This window comes from Pseudophryne corroboree, chromosome 4 (genome assembly GCF_028390025.1).
Source record: "Pseudophryne corroboree isolate aPseCor3 chromosome 4, aPseCor3.hap2, whole genome shotgun sequence".
NCBI lineage: Eukaryota > Metazoa > Chordata > Amphibia > Anura > Myobatrachidae > Pseudophryne > Pseudophryne corroboree.
Window position 1 is genome coordinate 466,744,938 of NC_086447.1, and position 19,635 is coordinate 466,764,572.

At 45.3% G+C, this 19,635-nt stretch overlaps 1 protein-coding gene across 1 annotated transcript in view; it reads right to left on the bottom strand.

Annotated features, from left to right (window-relative positions):
- The window catches only part of USP45 (ubiquitin specific peptidase 45), a 478,824-nt gene that overhangs the window by 360,640 nt on the left and 98,549 nt on the right, over window positions 1-19,635 (bottom strand). Inside the window, 1 exon segment of the mRNA XM_063917030.1 lies at window positions 4,500-4,600. Within this exon segment, the coding sequence (XP_063773100.1) occupies window positions 4,500-4,600 (101 nt within the window).

The window sequence follows — 19,635 nt, forward strand, 5'->3', positions numbered from 1 at the left end:
TCTTCTGGAATGCCTTTCCCTTTTAGGATCTGGCGTTCAACCGCCATGCCGTCAAACGCAGCCGCGGTAAGTCTTGAAAAAGACAGGGACCCTGCTGTAGCAGGTCCCTTCTCAGAGGTAGAGGCCACGGTTCGTCCGTGAGCATCTCTTGAAGTTCCGGATACCAAGTCCTTCTCGGCCAATCCGGAACCACTAGTATTGTTCTTACTCTTCTTTGCCGTATGATCTTCAATACCTTTGGTATGAGCGGCAGAGGAGGAAACACATACACTGACTGGTACACCCAAGGAGTTACCAGTGCGTCCACAGCTATTGCCTGTGGATCTCTTGACCTGGCGCAATATTTGTCCAGTTTCTTGTTGAGGCGAGACGCCATCATGTCTACAATTGGTCTTTCCCAACGGTCTATTAACATGTTGAAGACTTCTGGATGTAGACCCCACTCTCCCGGATGAAGATCGTGTCTGCTGAGGAAGTCTGCTTCCCAGTTGTCCACGCCCGGGATGAACACTGCTGACAGTGCTATCACGTGATTCTCCGCCCAGCGAAGAATCTTGGCAGCTTCTGCCATTGCACTCCTGCTTCTTGTGCCGCCCTGCCTGTTTACATGGGCGACCGCCGTGATGTTGTCCGACTGAATCAACACCGGCTTTCCTTGCAGGAGAAGTTCCGCCTGGCTTAGAGCATTGTAGATTGCTCTTAGTTCCAGAATGTTTATGTGAAGAGACTTTTCCAGACTCGTCCATACTCCCTGGAAGTTTCTTCCTTGTGTGACTGCTCCCCAGCCTCTCAGGCTGGCGTCCGTGGTCACCAGGATCCAATCCTGAATGCCGAATCTGCGGCCTTCTAATAGGTGAGCCTTCTGCAACCACCACAGAAGTGACACCCTTGTCTTTGGTGACAGGGTTATTCGCAGGTGCATCTGCAGATGCGACCCTGACCATTTGTCCAACAGATCCCTTTGGAATATTCTTGCATGGAATCTGCCGAATGGAATTGCTTCGTAAGAAGCCACCATTTTTCCCAGGACTCTTGTGCATTGATGTACTGACACTTTTCCTGGTTTTAGGAGGTTCCTGACCAGATCGGATAACTCCTTGGCTTTTTCCTCTGGAAGGAAAACCTTTTTCTGAACCGTGTCCAGAATCATTCCTAGGAACAGCAGACGAGTTGTCGGGATTAAATGGGATTTTGGAATATTCAGAATCCACCCGTGTTGTCTTAGCACCTCTTGAGATAGTGCTAAAGCTGTCTCCAGCTGTTCTCTGGACCTTGCCCTTATTAGGAGATCGTCCAAGTATGGGATAACTAATACGCCTTTTCTTCGAAGAAGAATCATCATCTCGGCCATTACCTTGGTAAAGACCCGAGGCGCCGTGGACAATCCGAACGGCAGCGTCTGAAACTGATAGTGACAGTTTTGAACAATGAACCTGAGGTACCCCTGGTGTGCGGGGTAAATCGGAACGTGTAGATACGCATCCTTGATGTCCAAGGATACCATAAAGTCCCCTTCTTCCAGGTTCGCTATCACTGCTCTGAGTGACTCCATCTTGAACTTGAACTTTTTTATGTAGAGGTTCAAGGACTTCAGATTTAGAATAGGCCTTACCGAGCCATCCGGCTTCGGTACCACAAATAGAGTGGAATAATACCCCTTTCCTTGTTGTAATAGGGGTACTTTGACTATCACCTGCTGAGCGTACAGCTTGTGAATGGCTTCCAACACCCTCTCCCTTTCGGAAGAGACGGTTGGTAAGGCAGACTTCAGGAAACGATGAGGAGGATCCGTCTCTAATTCCAACCTGTACCCCTGAGATATTATCTGCAGGATCCAGGGGTCTACCTGCGAGTGAGCCCACTGCGCGCTGTAATTTTTGAGACGGCCCCCCACTGTCCCCGAGTCCGCTTGAGAGGCCCCAGCGTCATGCTGAGGTTTTTGCAGGAGCCGGGGAGGGCTTCTGTTCCTGGGAAGGAGCTGCCTGTTGGTGTCTCTTCCCTCTTCCTCTGCCTCGTGGCAGGTACGACAAGCCCTTTGCTCTCTTATTTTTGTAGGAGCGAAAAGGCTGCGGTTGAAAGGTCGGTGCCTTTCTCTGTTGGGGAGTGACTTGAGGTAAAAAAGTGGATTTCCCGGCAGTAGCCGTGGCCACCAAGTCTGATAGACCAACTCCAAATAACTCCTCCCCTTTATACGGCAAAACCTCCATGTGACGTTTTGAATCCGCATCGCCTGTCCACTGTCGTGTCCATAAGGCTCTTCTGGCTGAAATGGACATAGCACTCACCCGAGATGCCAGTGTGCAAATATCCCTCTGTGCATCACGCATATAGATAAATGCATCCTTTATTTGTTCTAACGACAGTAAAACATTGTCCCTATCTAGGGTATCAATATTTTCAATCAGGGATTCTGACCAAACTACTCCAGCACTGCACATCCAGGCAGTTGCTATAGCTGGTCGTAGTATAACACCTGCATGTGTGTATATATTCTTTTGAATAACTTCCATCTTTCTATCTGATGGATCCTTAAGTGCGGCCGTCTCAGGAGAGGGTAACGCCACTTGTTTGGATAAGCGTGTGAGCGCCTTGTCCACCTTAGGGGGTGTTTCCCAGCGCGCCCTAACCTCTGGCGGGAAAGGGTATAATGCCAATAACTTTTTTGAAATTATCAACTTTTTATCAGGAGCAACCCACGCTTCATCACACACGTCATTTAATTCTTCTGATTCAGGAAAAACTGTTTGTAGTTTTTTCACACCATACATAATACCCTGTTTTACGGTATCTGTAGTATCAGCTAAATGTAACGTCTCCTTCATTGCCAAAATCATATAACGTGTGGCCCTACTGGAAAATACGTTTGAATTTCTACCGTCGTCACTGGAATCAGTGCCCGTGTCTGGGTCTGTGTCGACCGACTGAGGCAAAGGGCGTTTTACAGCCCCTGACGGTGTTTGAGGCGCCTGGACAGGCATTAATTGATTGTCCGGCCGCCTCATGTCCTCAACTGACTGTTTAAGGGAAGATAAACCATCACGTAATTCCACAAATAAAGGCATCCATTCTGGTGTCGACCCCCTGGGGGGTGACATCTGCATATTTGGCAATTGCTCCGCCTCCACACCAATATCGTCCTCATACATGTCGACACCACGTACCGACACACACCGCAAACTCACAGGGAATGCTCTAATGAAGACAGGACCCACTAGCCCTTTTGGGGAGACAGAGGGAGAGTCTGCCAGCACACACCACAAAGCGCTATATATACAAGGGATATCCTTATATTAAGTGCTCCCTTATAGCTGCTTTAATATATATATATATAGCCATTAATGTGCCCCCCCTCTCTGTTTTACCCTGTTTCTGTAGTGCAGTGCAGGGGAGAGACCTGGGAGCCGTTCTGACCAGCGGAGCTGTGACAGAAAATGGCGCCGTGTGCTGAGGAGATAGGCCCCGCCCCTTTTTCGGCGGGTTCTTCTCCCGCTATTTTTCCAGTCAGGCAGGGGTTAAATATCTCCATATAGCCCCTATGGGCTATATGTGAGGTATTTTTAGCCTTGTATAAGGTTTATATTTGCCTCTCAGAGCGCCCCCCCCCAGCGCTCTGCACCCTCAGTGACTGCCCAGTGAAGTGTGCTGAGAGGAAAATGGCGCACAGCTGCAGTGCTGTGCGCTACCTTATGAAGACTGAGGAGTCTTCAGCCGCCGGTTTCCGGACCTCTTCACGCTTCAGCATCTGCAAGGGGGTCGGCGGCGCGGCTCCGGGACCGGACTCCACGGCTGGGCCTGTGTTCGATCCCTCTGGAGCTAATGGTGTCCAGTAGCCAAGCAGCAAATCCACTCTGCATGCAGGTGAGTTTACTACTTTCCCCCTAAGTCCCACGTTGCAGTGATCCTGTTGCCAGCAGGACTCACTGTAAAGAAAAAAACCTAAACTAAACTTTCTCTAAGCAGCTCTTTAGGAGAGCCACCTAGATTGCACCCTTCTCGTTCGGGCACAAAATCTAACTGGAGTCTGGAGGAGGGTCATAGGGGGAGGAGCCAGTGCACACCACCTGACCTAGTAAAGCTTTACTTTTTTGTGCCCTGTCTCCTGCGGAGCCGCTATTCCCCATGGTCCTTTCAGGAACCCCAGCATCCACTTAGGACGATAGAGAAATACAAATACGAATGCTTAGTAAATGACCGAGTTCTATATCTAATCAGCCGCGTTTGACCGATGGTGTATTCATTCGTACTTTTACTACACAGCCGTAATAAAAATACGAATGCACTCTTCACTGCCGTGATTTGAGTTTAGTAAATTCCTGAGATGACACTTTGAAGAAAAAACACCATCTCGGTCAAAATCGGGACCTTAGTAAATATACCCCCATATCTGGAAAATGGCGACAACGTTAGATTTTGATGTCTTGGTAAAAGGTGGAGCGCATGGTATTAGGTCCATCTTCAGTACTGTTATAACAATTATAACTATTTCCATCAGACTGTACCTTTCTTGGAGCGAGTTGACTGTTTCTGCAGAAAGTCCAGCATCTGAGCAAGTGTTTTCTTGTTGCAGTGAGTCGAAAGCTCCTCATCACATTCGTAACAACTGAAAAGAATAAATAAATATTCTTGTTTACACAACAAAATATGTAAATGCCTATATTAATGGGATGGTAATGGGATTTAGGCAAACATACTTATATCACGGGCAGTGTACACAAGAGTAGAAGACATTGCGGAAAATAGATATCACATTAACAATGTTCCACATTTATTTGAGGAAGACATTAAACCTTTTAAAATGTTCCTTCCATGTTCCAAAAAAACGAATATTCATGGTTCTAGTAGTTCTACCTACCTATTGTAATCCACATTTGCATTGGATCACATAAATTACATGTTGGGATTGACAATTTAAAAAGCTTAGCACTTCAAAGACCTCTTTGGTAGTGTGAGAGGTGATCTCCAAATTACTTTTAGCAACATATTTGCAGGTTAAACATTTCTCCCGTCCACATCTTAAAAACCTTTTGGTTTAGGCGGTAACCAATTTAGATTGCTAGTTAGAAAAACTGATGTGATTAATATATCCTGGTTGGGGTTAATCTGTGTTTCAGTGTCATGGCTTTTCTAAAGGGCACCCTACTATTATCTGGAAGCACTGTGTTAAAGGGGGTACTCCCGGATCAATAATCTAAGCAATCTGACTAGATTGTTTAGATTTTAAGCATGATCGCTCTGTGTGTACCCCCCCCCCCCCCCCCATCGTCGTCCCTCGCACGCTCAGCACACATCGCGCTGTGCTGAGCGGGGGGCGGGGGGGGAGGTGTGCTGAGCGGTTCGCTCAGCACACATCTCTCCCACATCGCCCCGTGAATACGGGTCTTTAAGATATTTATCATGGCGGAGTAAAGACCGATTTTTAGAAATAATCTTTTTGATATCTCTAAAAAAACAATTGTTCTGCGTAATAAAAGAAGGGGATTGTTCTGAAAATTTATTTTGTATGATGAGTCTTTTTGTAATGGGATTTTTTATTGTATAGAAGGGAACATCCAGGATCAGCTGAAACTTCCTCTAGTGCTTTGTCTAAAAGTTGTGGGGGGTATCCTTTTGCGATGAAGGCTGAATATAAATCTTTACTTTGTGACAAAGAAGTGGATTCTGTGGAACAGTTCCTCCTCAAACAGAGGAACTGACCTTTGGGGATATTGTCTTTCCAGGGTTGAAAATTACTGCTATTATAGTGTAAATAATTGTGACAATCTACTGGTTTTATGTACGTAGCAAAATTTAATTTACCACCACATACTGTAAGTGAAATATCCAGAAAATGAATCCTAGTATTATTAAATGAGTGAGTAAATTTAAGGCCAAAAGTGTTACGATTAAGTGAATTGATGAATTCAGGGATTCGGTGACTACCCCCGTCCCAAATAATAAAAATGTCATCGATATATCAACCATAGAGAACCAGGTTCGCTCCAAACGCACCACTCCAAATGTGCCACTCCTCAAAGAGGCCCATATAGAGATTTGCGTAACACGGTGCGAACCTGGTCACCATAGCTGTCCTACAAACCTGTAAACAAAAAATGTGAATTGAATGTGAAATAATTCCGTGCCCCCCTCTTATGTTTCACTTGAAAAGAAAAATATATGAAAAACAGATATATGAGACAACATTTCAATGCCTATTTAATTCAGCTGCATTTTCATCAGGACATCCGAATAAAATACTGTAGGCATTGAGACTTTGGAGTATAAGCAATTGCGGTCGAATTGCCGAAAATGTCAAAAAACGGGTCATTTTCAACACAAACAAACTGTCGAATTTGATTCGACAATTCAATACAGTACTTTTCAACAAAAAACCTGCCGTTTCATTTTCGACTTTTGGCAATTCGACATTTTTTAAATTTGACATGTCTGCTATGTTAAAATGCGGCTTTTCGACAAAAGTATATTCAATTGAAGAATGTTGATTCGACAACAGTGCTTTTCGACAGTCATTTGGTCAATTTCATTCCGCCTCATTTTTCTGTCGTGATCTAATAAAAAATTTTTAAAACATGTATTTTTTGGTGCTTTTTTATTGCTAATAGCATATCTATTTATATTTGAAGGGATTATCTACTTGGTTTGTCTATTTAGGAGCCACAAGTATTATTTAATTGATTTTTTAAAAGAATATTTATTTTTTCACTAACTACAATAATATGGAGAGATCAGTGCATGTTTTTCAGTTGGAAGGGTTGTGAAATGGTTAAAAATCCTGAAAAAAAAATGCGTGGGGTCCCCCCTCCTAAGCATAACCAGCCTCGGGCTCTTTGAGCCGTTCCTGGTTGTAAAAATACGGGGGGGGGGGGGGGGGGAAATTACAGGGGTTCCCCCGTATTTAAACAACCAGCACCGGGCTCTGCGCCTGGTGCCAAAAATACGGGGGACAAAATACGTAGGGGTCCCCCATATTTTTAACACCAGCACCGGGCTCCACTAGCCAGAGAGATAACGCCAAAGCCGGGGGACACTTTTATATTGGTCCCTGCGGCCGTGGCATTAAAATCCCCAACTAGTCACCCCTGGCCGGGGTACCCTGGAGGAGTGGGGACCCTTACAGAGTCTTGGTGCAATGAGAATCATGACTGGGACTTAGCTATACAAGGATACAATTTATTTAGGAAAGATAGAATAGGAGGAGGGGTAGCAATGTATGTGAAAAAAAGCATAAATGCTACTTTAATACAAAATATTGAAGCCAAAACTGAGGCCCTTTGGGTCACCATAGAAACTGGGAAGAAGGACACTATTCGCATTGGGGTGATCTATAGACCACCAGGCCAGGGGCAGGATTTGGACAGGAACCTATTGTTGGACATCTCTAAAATGGCTTTTAAGGGAGAAGTCATAATCATGGGAGACTTTAATTTACCTGATGTAAATTGGGAGGGGTCTTTTGCAAGTTCAGCTACAAGTGGCAAATTTCTACATTCCTTACAGGGAGCATCTCTCAAGCAATTGGTGAGGGAGCCCACTCGCAAAGACTCAATATTAGATCTAATTCTTACAAATGGTGATAGGATATCCAGTGATCATCAAGCAGTATGGTTTAGTATAAAGACAGGATCCAACTCCTGTCACACAAAAACAAAGGTGTTGGATTTTAGAAATGCTGACTTTGCAAAAATGGGGAGATGTTTAAGTGATTCATTGGCAGACTGGAGGAACTTGGAAGGAGTGCAGGAGAGGTGGAAAAAACTGAAAAGTGCAATGCTAAGTGCAACAGACCTTTGTATCAAAATGGTTAGGAAAAGCACCAGGAAAAGGATGCCAGTGTGGTTCACAAAAGAAGTATCAACTAGTGTGAAAGCAAAAAAGATGGCTTTTAGGAAATACAAACAGACTCAAAATAATAACGACAAAGAGGTGTATCTGGACAGACGGAAGGATGCTAAGAAAGTGATCAGACGTGCAAAGGCAGAAGCTGAAGAGAAAATGGCCCAGTCAGTAGATAAAGGGAGCAAAACTTTTTTTAAGTATATAAGTGAAAGGAGAAAATCAAATGGAGGAATAATAAGACTTAAGACAGAGAGTGGGCATTTGGTGGAGGGAGACAAGGCAATAGCAGATCACCTAAATAATTATTTTTGCTCAGTATTTACTACAGAAGAAGGGATGGGGCCACAGTTAAGTTGCAAGGACATTCATAAAAATAAGGTAGATGAAAATACATTTACAGAGGAGAAGGTCCTAACAGAACTTTCAAAACTAAAAGTGGATAAATCAATGGGACCAGATGGGATACACCCAAGGATACTCAAAGAGCTAAAAGATGTGCTGGTTACACCTTTAACAGAATTATTTAACCAGTCACTAAATACAGGTGCTATTCCAGAGGACTGGAAAAGAGCAAATGTAGTTCCACTGCACAAAAGTGGAAGCAAGGAAGAAGTAACTAACTGCAGACCAGTAAGCCTTACATCAGTAGTAGGGAAAGTAATGGAAAAACTATTAAAAGAAAGAGTAGTGGAATATCTTAAATCAAACAACTTACAGGATCCAAAACAGCATGGATTTACTGGTGGGAGATCATGCCAAACAAATCTTATTGACTTTTTTGACTCTGTGATGAAAATAATAGATCAAGGGGGAGCTGTAGATGTAGCATATCTAGACTTTAGTAAGGCATTTGACACTGTCCCACATCGCAGACTGCTAAATAAACTTGAAAGCCTGGGGGTGGATTATAAATCAGTTAAATGGATAAGAACCTGGTTGCAGGATAGGAAACAGACAGTCGTAGTTAATGGAGTGCAATCTATGGAGGGAAATGTTACCAGTGGAGTACCCCAGGGATCTGTACTTGGTCCAGTTCTCTTTAATATCTTTGTTGGTGACATTGCAGATGGTATTGAAGGGAAGATATGCCTTTTTGCAGATGATACAAAGATATGCAACAGGGTAGACACACCGGGAGGGGTCAAACAAATGATTAATGACCTAGGTAGGCTTGAGAAATGGTCAAGAACGTAGCAACTACAGTTTAATGCTAAAAAATGCAAAATCATGCACTTGGGCCTCAAAAACCCAAAGGCTAAGTATAGTATCAAGGGTACTATAATGGAAACTACTGAGGAGGAAAGAGATTTAGGAGTCACTATTTCAAGTGACTTGAAGGCAGGAAAGCAATGCAACAAAGCAATGAGAAAGGCAAGTCAGATGCTTGGTTGCATAGGGAGAGGAATCAGTAGCAGGAAAAAAGAAGTGATAATGCCACTGTATAGGTCATTGGTACGGCCCCATCTGGAATACTGTGTCCAGTTCTGGAGACCCTATCTCCAGAAGGATATAAATACATTAGAGAGTGTACAAAGAAGGGTAACTAAGATGGTGCATGGCCTACATCACAAAACTTACCCGGAAAGGCTAAAAGATCTTAACATGTATAGTTTGGAGGAGAGAAGGGAAAGGGGGGACATGATAGAAACTTTCAAATATATCAAGGGTCTTAAAGTTCAGGAGGGAAACATTCTTCAAAGGAAAAGAAGTATTAGAACTGGAGGGCATACATTGAGACTGGAGGGGGGGAGGTTCAGGGGAAATTTAAGGAAAAATTACTTCACAGAAAGGGTAGTGGATAAGTGGAATAGCCTCCCATCAGAGGTGGTAGAGGCTAAGACTGTAGGGCAATTTAAACATGCTTGGGACAGGCATATGAATATCCTTACAAAGAATTAAGGTTAAAAAAGGGTTGAGATTGCCTAAAGGATAAAATAAAAAAGGGGCAGACTAGATGGGCCAAGTGGTTCTTATCTGCCGTCAAATTCTATGTTTCTATGACCCCTTAAATCAAGGGGTCCCCCCCTCCAGCCACCCAAGGGTCAGGGGTGAAGCCCGAGGCTGTCCCCCCCATCAAAGGGCAGCGGATGGTGGGCTAATAGCCTTTTGTGTCAAAAAAAAGAATATTGTTTTTTGTAGCAGAACTACAAGTCCCAGCAAACTGGTACTTGGAGAACCACAAGTACCAACATGTGTGTGTGTGTGTGTGTGTGTGTGTGTGTGGGTGGGGGGGGGGGAAGGGCCCGCTGGTACCTGTAGTTCTACTACAAAAAAATACCCAAATAAAAACAATACACAGACACCGTGACAGTATAACTTTATTACATACATGCACACCAACATACATACATACTTACCTATGTTGACACGAAGATTCGGTCCCCTTCTCCACGTAGAATCCACGGGGTACCTGTAAATAAAATGATACTCACAACAATCCAGTGTGGATCGGTCCTCTTGTTTGTAATCCACGTACTTGGCAAAAGAAAAAAAGAAAAATACGATCCACGCACTGAAAGGGGTCCCATGTTTACACATGGGACCCCTTTCCCCGACTAGCGGGACCCCCCGTGACTGCTGTCAAAGAGGGTCCCTTCAGCCAATCAGGGAGTGCCACGTCATGGCACTCTCCTGATTGGCTGTGCGCGTCTGAGCTGTCAGTCAAGCGGCGCACTCGAGATACAATGTAGCGCATAGGCGCTCCATTGTATCCAATGGTGGGAACTTTGCGGTCAGCGGTAGACCGCGAGGTTATGTGGGGTCACTCTTGTGGTCTACCGCTGACTGCAAAGTTCCCACCATTGGATACAATGGAGCGCCTATGCGCTACATTGTATCTCGAGTGCGCCGCCTGACATATATATATACACACACACACACACGCAATGCAATGAAGGCCTCACTCGGGATTGAAGACGCAAACACAGGCAGGTCTTAATAAACGTTTTCGAGACTTGAATGTCTCGTCATCAGGGTACTGATGAAGAGACATTAAAGTCTTGATACGTTGATAAGATCTGCCTGTGTCTGCATCTTCAATCCCGAGAGACACCTTCATTGCGTTGTATGTTGGGGACTGACTGAGGACACCTAGGAGGGCACCGGGTAATGTTAAATTTAGCTAATGGTGTGCTGCCTTTGATGACTGTGTATTTTATATATATATATATATATATATATATATATATATATATATATATATGTGTGTGTGTGTATAAGGTATGTCAGGCGGCACTCAAGCAGACCTCTCACAGCTGATAAGGTGTCGGAAGGTTTATTGTGCCAAAATGTTTCGGGTAAGCATGTCTGGCCCTGAGGACGGGTATTCTTACCCGAAACATGTTGGCACAATAAACCTACCGACACCTTATCAGCTGTTAGAAGTTTGCTTGAGTGCCGCCTGACATACCTATTACTACATTGGGGAATATATATACACACACACACACACACACACACACACACACACACACACACACACGTATATATAATATATGTATGTATATATATATATATATATATATATATATATATATATAAAATATATTTTATATGTATTATAGAACTTACTAAATAGCAGCAGGCTGGCAGGCACAGCCAGAACGCACCTCTTTTCATTAAAATCCACACACCTAGCTCATCTCTCCAAGTCTTCTCTTCAGCGATTCCACCTGTCATATGTGCGCTGTGACGTCATGATGTCACACGCACAACTCAGGAAGACTCAGGAGTACGGAGGGAGGAAGCAGCTCAGGCTGTACTGTTTGAACAGCTGTGAGCTGCACACTGCGGGCCGCGGGTGGCAGGTGCTGGCAGAGTCAGGCTGCAGCGCACCTTCCAATATTTAAGGCGCCTGGAGCTTGAGCTCCACCGGAGCCACCCTCCCTACGCCCCATGGTCTGGTGAGACAGACAGATGAACTGTGAGTGGATCTTGGATAACCGTTCCTGTTGAAGAGTCCAGGTGTAAAACTGGGCACTCTCCCCTTTGTTGAAAGTTGACACCAGTTTATGGAGTACCTTCACACACAGATGTATGGAAACTTCAACATGCAACATTTGTATCCAACAAGTAGAAACAGTATTGTATCGTGGATATGAATAAACTGACATCGGAACATTTCTACATAAAGGAGCTCCATTAATACATTCATGGGATTGCAGTTACCATTTTAAAACTTATGAATTACTCCACGTTCTAACAATTCATTCATATCCAGGATACGATACTGTTTCTACTTGTTGGATACAAATGTTGCATATTGTTACTGCTCACACCACAAGTGCTTGCTTTATCTGATATCCAGTACAGGGTATTTAACTATTTTCCTTATAAGGTTTAAGTCCAGACTATATGTTTTATTGTATGAATTTTTTTTTATTGTCATATTACATTTTCTTTATAATTTATCTCAGCATACGTCAGCTTTTGTTCATGTTTCCAATTTCATTGCGCAGCTGAGTTCTTTTTTCAGTCTAGTTTACCACAATAGGTTGGTTTTACGTGAAATGAGGAAACCACTTTTGGCAGAACTTGCTGACGAGTTCTCAACTCCGCTCTATCAGCATGGAAGATTAAATAGGGGCTTTTGTGAGAAAAAGCCGCCAACTCAGAAAACCGTCTTGCGGATGCCAAGGCCAACAACATGACTACTTTCAAAGTAAGGAATTTTAACGACACCTTACATAAAGGTTCAAACCAAGGACATTGCAGGAACTGCAATACCTCATTAAGATCCCATGGTGCCATAGGAGGCACAAATGGAGGTTGGATGTGCAGCACACCTTTCACGAACGTCTGAACTTCGGGAAGGGAGGCCAATTCCTTCTAAAAGAAAATTGATAAGGCCGAAATTTGTACTTTAATCGAGCCTAACTTTAGGCCCGCATCCACACTTGCTTGCAAAAAATGGAGCAAACGCCCCAGCTGAAATTCTTCCATAGGAGCCTTCTTGGATCACACATATTTTCTCCAAATACGGTGGTAATGCTTTGCCGTTACTTCCTTTCTAGCCTGAAGAAATGTGGGAATGACTTCCCTGGGAATACCCTTTCTGGCTAGGATTTGGCGTTCAACCGCCATGCCGTCAAACGCAGCCGCCGTAAGTCTTGATACACGCACGGACCTTGCTGTAACAGGTCCTCCCGTAGAGGAAGAGGCTAGGGATCTTCTATGAGCAACTCCTGAAGATCTGGATACCAGGCCCTCTTTGGCCAGTCTGGAACAATGAGTATCGCCTGAACCCTTGTTCTTCTTATAATCTTTATCACCTTTGGAATGAGTGGAAGTGGAGGGAACACATAGACCGACGGAAACACCCACGGTGTCACTAGGGCGTCCACCGCTATTGCTTGAGAGTCCATCACAATATCTCTGAAGTTTCTTGTTGAGGCGGGACGCCATCATATCTATTTGCGGAATTCCAAAAAAAACACAACGACTTGTCACTTCTGCAAAGACCTCTTGATGAAGACCCCACTCTCCTGGATGGAGATCGTGTCTGCTGAGGAAGTCTGCTTCCCAGTTGTCCACTCCTGGAATGAAGACTGCTGACAGAGTGCTTGCATGTCTCTCCGCCCAGCGAAGAACTTTCGTGGCCTCGGCCATCGCCTCTCTGCTCTTTGTTCCACCCTGGCGGTTTATGTACGCCACTGCTGTTATTGTCTGACTGAATCAAGACGGGCAGACCGCGAAGAAGATGTTCCGCTTGCAGAATGCCGTTGTAAATGGCCCTTAATTTCAGAATGTTTATGTGCAGACAAGCTTCCTGGCTTGACCATTTTCCCTGAAAGTTTCTCCCCTGTGTGACTGCTCCCCAGCCTCGGAGACTTGCATCTGTGGTCACCAGGATCCAATCCTGAATCCCAAATCTGCGTCCTTCCAGAAGGTGAGAACTGTGCAGCCACCACAGAAGGGAGATCCTGGTCCTGGAAGATAGGATCATTTTCCGGTGCATGTCCAGGTGAGACCCGGACCACTTGTCCAACAGGTCCCACTGAAACACCCTGGCATGGAACCTGCCATACGGAATGGCCTTGTAGGCCGCCACCATCTTCCCCAGCAACCGAGTGCATTGAAGAACTGACGCTTTTGCTGGTTTCAGAATCTGTTTTACCATGTTCTGTATTTCCAGAGCCTTTTCCACTGGAAGAAAAACTCTCTGTAATTCTGTATCCAGAATCATACCCAGAAACGACAGCGGAGTCGTCGGAACCAACTGTGATTTTGGGAAATTTAGGAGCCAACCAGGTTTTTGCAGAATAGTCAGTGAGAGCGCAACATTCTTCAGCAAATTGCTCCTTGGATCTCGCCTTTATGAGGAGATCTTCCAAGTACGGGATAATTGTAATTCCCTACTTGCGCAGGAGAACCATCATTTCCGCCATAACCTTGGTGAAAATCCGTGGTGCCGTGGACAGACTAAACGGCAACGTCTGAAATTGGTAATGACAATCTTGAACAGCAAACCTCAGGTATGCCTGATGTGGAGGATATATGGGAACGTGTAAGTAAGCATCCTTTATGTCGACCAACACCATAAAATCCCCCTCCTCCAGACTGGAGATCACTGCTCGGAGAGATTCCATTTTGAATTTGAACTTTTTCAGAAAGAAATTAAGGGATTTTAGGTTCAGCATCTGTCTGACTGAGCCATCCGGCTTCGGGACCACGAACAGACTTGAATAAAAGCCCTCCCCCCGTTGTGACGGGGGTACCGTGACAATGACTTGATTTTGACACAGCATTAGAATTGCCGCGCATACTACCTCTCTTTCTAAATGAGAAGCTGGCAAGGCCAATTTGAAAAATCGGTGAGGGGGCACGTCTTGAAACTCTAATTTGTACCCTTGGGTTACTATTTCTAATATCCAAGGATCCAGGTCCGAGTGTATTCAGACCTGACTGAAGAGTTTGAGACGTGCCCCCACCGGTGCGGACTCCCGCAGAGGTGCCCCAGCGTCATGCGGTGGATTTGGTAGAAGCCGGAGAGGACTTCTGCTCTTGGGAACTTGCCACAGCCTGTGACCTCTTTCCCCGTCCTCATCCTCTCGCAGCAAGGAAGGAGGACCCTTGTCCTTTTTTGAATTTATTGGGCTGAAAGGACTGCATCAGATAGTGGGGCGTTTTCTTCTGTTGTGCAGGAACATAAGTTAAAAATGACGACTTACCCGTGGTAGCCGTAGATACCAGGTCAGTGAGGCCGTCACCAAACAAGACACTACCGTTAAACGGTAAAGACTCCATCGCCTTCTTAGAGTCGGCATCAGCATTCCATTGAATAATCCACAATGCTCTCCTAGCTGAGACTGCCATGGCATTGGCCCTTGATCCCAAAAAGGCCAATATCCCTTACAGCTTCTTTTAAATATGCTGCAGCGTCCTTGATATGACCCAGAGTCAAAAGAACGTTATCCCTGTCTAGGGAATCTATCTCAGATGACAAATTATCTGCCCACTTTTCAATAGCGCTACTCACCCATGCCGAAGCAACGGCAGGCCTGAGTAGCGCACCCGTAGTGACATAAATGGATCTTAGTGTATTTTCCTGCTTGCGATCCGCAGGATCCTTTAGGGCTGCCGTGTTAGGAGACGGAAGCGCCACCTTTTTGGATAGACGCCATAGAGCTTTATCCACCGTGGGGGTTGACTCCCACTTTTCCCTGTCTCCAAAGGGAAACGGATATGCCACTGGAATTCTTTTGGGAACCTGTGCCTTCTTGTCAGGATTTTCCCAAGCCTTTTCAAAGAGAGCATTCAGTTCATGAGAGGGAGGAAATGTTAACGCAGGTTTCTTTCCTTTATACATACAGACCCTAGTATCAGGAATAGCAGGGTCCTCTTTTATATGCAACACTTCTTTTATCGCCACAATCATATACTGAATGCTCTTAGCCAGTTTAGGATTTAATTTGGCATCACTATAGTCGACACTGGAATCAGAGTCCGTGTCGGTATCTGTATATGAGAAATAAAATAAGCAAAACTGCTAAGCAGCATAAAAAGGTGCCCAACTCTTGAGGTACTGAAAGTAACTGGCTGTCTTGAAGCAGGGGATGGAGTATGGGGGGGAGGAGCATGTGCTGTAAGATTTTTAACCATTTAGTGCCAGACTCTCTCCCACAACTGCTATACCCCAATGTCTTTAGTGTCCCCCACTGGAAAAAGAAAGAAAATTTGATTTGATGGCCAGTGATCAGGCATTGTTTAAAGACCACTACTGGGGTGAGTCCCTTTGGAATTGAGAGCCCCATGTTTGGGGCAGTTCAGGAATGATATGTTGATCTATAAAACAAAACAAAAACTCACTGTATCTGGAATAGTTAAAAGATGTTTTAGTGATTCAACAAAATAAGCCATAGAAAACCTAAGATTCTGAAAATAGGATTTTAATTACCTACCGGTAAATCCTTTTCTCGCAGTCCGTAGAGGATACTTGGGTCCACATTAGCACTATGGTGTATAGACGGGTCCACTAGGAGTCATGGGCACAGAACTTGAGAGAAGGATATAAAATGATAGTGGTGAGATTCCGAACCAGCACACACAAACAAGAGTTAAGCTACGCTAACCCAACTGGAAACAGGAACAGCAACAGCTGAACCAACAATACTTAACCAAGTAATAGTGCAGGAAGAACGAAGCACTGGGCGGGCGCCCAGTATCCTCTACAGACTACGAGAAAAGGATTTACCGGTAGGTAATTCAAATCCTATTTTCTCTTATGTCCTAGAGGATACTGGGGATAGTACCATGGGGATGTACCAAAGCTACCAAACTGGGTGGGAGAGTGCTGAGGTTCCTGCAGAACTGATTGACCAACCTGAAGGTCATCAGAGGCCAAAGTATCGAACTTGTAGAACTAATGAACGTATTCGAACCTGACCAAGTAGCTGCTCGGCAGAGCTGTAAAGCCGAGACACCCCAGGCAGCCGCCCAGGAAGAACCCCCCGACCTAGTAGAGTGGGCCTGTACAGATATTGGACACGGCAAACATGCCGCGGAATAAGCATGCTGGATAGTAAGCCTGATCCAGCGTGCAACTGTCTGCTTTGAAGCAGGACACCCAGTTTTATTGGGATCATAGAGAACAAACAGCGAGACAGATTTTCTATGACGAGCTGTCCGCTTCACATAGATCTTCAAAGCCCTCGCCACATCCAAGGACTTTGAAGTAGCAGAGGTGTTGGGAACCACCAAAACCACAACAGGTTGGTTGATATGAAATGCAGATACCACATTTGGAAGAAATTGCTGACGAGTTCTGAGTTCAGCACTATCTTCATGAAAAATCAAATAGGGGCTTTTGTGAAACAACGTCCCCAGCTCCGACACACGCCTCGCAGAAGCCAAGGCAAACAGCGTGACGGCCTTCCACGTAACAAACTTGACGTCTACGTCCTGTAAAGGCTCAAACCATTCCGACTGCAGGAACTGCAACAGCACGTTAAGATCCCAAGGTGCTGTAGGAGACACAAAGGGCGGTTGGATGTGCAGAACCCCCTTCAAAAATGTCTGAACCTCAGGGAGAGAAGCCAATTGTTTCTGGAAGAAAATGGATAAGGCCGAAATCTGGACTTTTATAGAGCCCAAACGTAGGCCCACATCCACACCTGACTGCAGAAAAAGGAGAAAACAACCCAATTGAAATTCCACCGCAGGAAATCTCCTGTTCTCACACCAAGAGATGTATTTTTTCCCAAATACAGTGGTAACGTTTAGACGTTACCCCCTTTCTGGCATTGGAATAACCCTACCCGGGATCCCTTTTCGGGCTAGAATTTGACGCTCAACCTCCATGCCCTCAAACGTAGCAGCGGTAAGTCTTGATAGACGAACGGCCCCTGTTGGAGAAGGTCCTCGCGAAGAGGTAGAGGCCACGGGTCCTCTAGGAGCATCTCCAGTAGATCCGCATACCAGGCCCTTCTTGGCCAGTCTGGAGCAATGAGAATTGCTTGAACCTTTTCCCTTTTTATTCTTTTGAGAATCTTTGGGATCAATGGGAGTGGTGGAAACACGAACACCATCTGGTAGACCCATGGAGTCACCAGAGCATCCACCGCCACTGCTTGTGGGTCCCTCAACCTGGCACAATACCGCTTGAGCTTCTTGTTGAGACGAGAGGCCATCATGTCGATTTGTGGAATTCCCCACCGACGTATCAAGCACTCGAACACCTCCGGGTGAAAGCCCAACTCTCCTGGGTGGAGGTCATGTCTGCTGAGGAAGTCTGCTTCCCAGTTGTCTACTCCCGGAATAAAGATCGCAGACAACGCCACAACATGCCTTTCTGCCCAGAGGAGAATCCTTCTTACCTATGACATTGCTGCTTTGATCTTCGTTCCACCCTGTCGGTTTATGTATGTTACTGCCGTCACATTGTCCGACTGAACCTGAATGGCTTGATCTTGAAGATGCGATTCCTGTAGAAGGGCGTTGTATATGGCCCTTAGTTCCACAATGTTGATCGAAAGAATGGCTTCCTGACTTGACCATCTTCCTTGGAACTGTTCCTCCTGGGTGACTGCTCCCCAACCTCTGAGACTTGTGTCTGTGGTTAGCAGAATCCAATTTTGAATCCCGAACCTCCGGCCGTCGGTCAGGTGAGGAGTCTGAAGCCACCATAGAAGGGAAATCCTGGCTTTTGGCGACAGACGGATCCTCTGGTGCATGTGAAGATGCGATCTGGACCATTTATCCAACAGATCCAGCTGGAAGGGCCTTGCGTGAAACCTTCCGTACTGCAGTGCCTCGTGAGCTGCCACCATCTTCCCCAGAAGGCGAATGCAGAGATGCACCGATATCCGGGTTTGTCTTAGAACATCCTGCACCATCGACTGGATCACCAATGCCTTTTCCAAAGGAAGGAACACCTTCTATGCCTCCGTATCCAGTATCATCGCCAGGAACGGAAGCCTCCGTGTTGGTTCCAGATGAGCTTTTGGTAGGTTCAGAATCCACCCGTGATCCTGGAGCAGTCGGGTTGAGAGGGCAATGTTGTCTAACAACCTCTCCTTGGATGGTGCTTTTATCAGCAGATCATCCAGGTATGGTATTATGTTCACTCCCTGTTTGCGGAGGAGTAACATCATCTCTGAGATTACCTTGGTGAACACCCTCTGTGTCGTAGAGAGGCCAAATGGCAGGGCCTGGAACGGGTAGTGACAGTCCTGTAAGGCAAACCTTAGATAAGCTTGATGAGGCAGACAAATCGGAATATGAAGGTACGCATCCTTGATATCCAGAGACACCAAGAATTCTTTTTCCTTTAGACCTGAGACCACCGCTCTCAGAGACTCCATCTTGAACTTTAATACCCGTAAGTACAAGTTCAACGACTTGAGATTTAAAATGGGCCTTACTGAACCGTCCGGTTTCGGTACTACAAACAGGTTAGAATAATAACCTTGACCTTGTAGCTGAAGCGGAACTGGAACAATTACCTGAGTCTGTACCAGTTTTAGAATTGCTTCCCGTAAAGTCATACTTGCTTCTTGAGAAGCTAGTAAGCCTGATTTAAAGAATCTGTGAGGTGGGAGTTCCTGAAACTCCAGTCTGTAGCCCTGGGCTATAAGATCTTTGACCCAGGGATCCTGGCATGACGTTGCCCATATGTGACTGAAGAGTCTCAAACGGGCTCCCACCTGCCTGTCTTCCAGGCAGTGCGGTCCACCGTCATGCTAAAGGCTTAGAGGAAGCAGAACCGGGGTTCTGTTACTTTGAACCTGCAGTTTCTGGTTTTCTGGATTTACCTTTATTGCCTTTAAAGGCCGTAGAAGAATCTTTGGTTTTGGTTTTAAACTT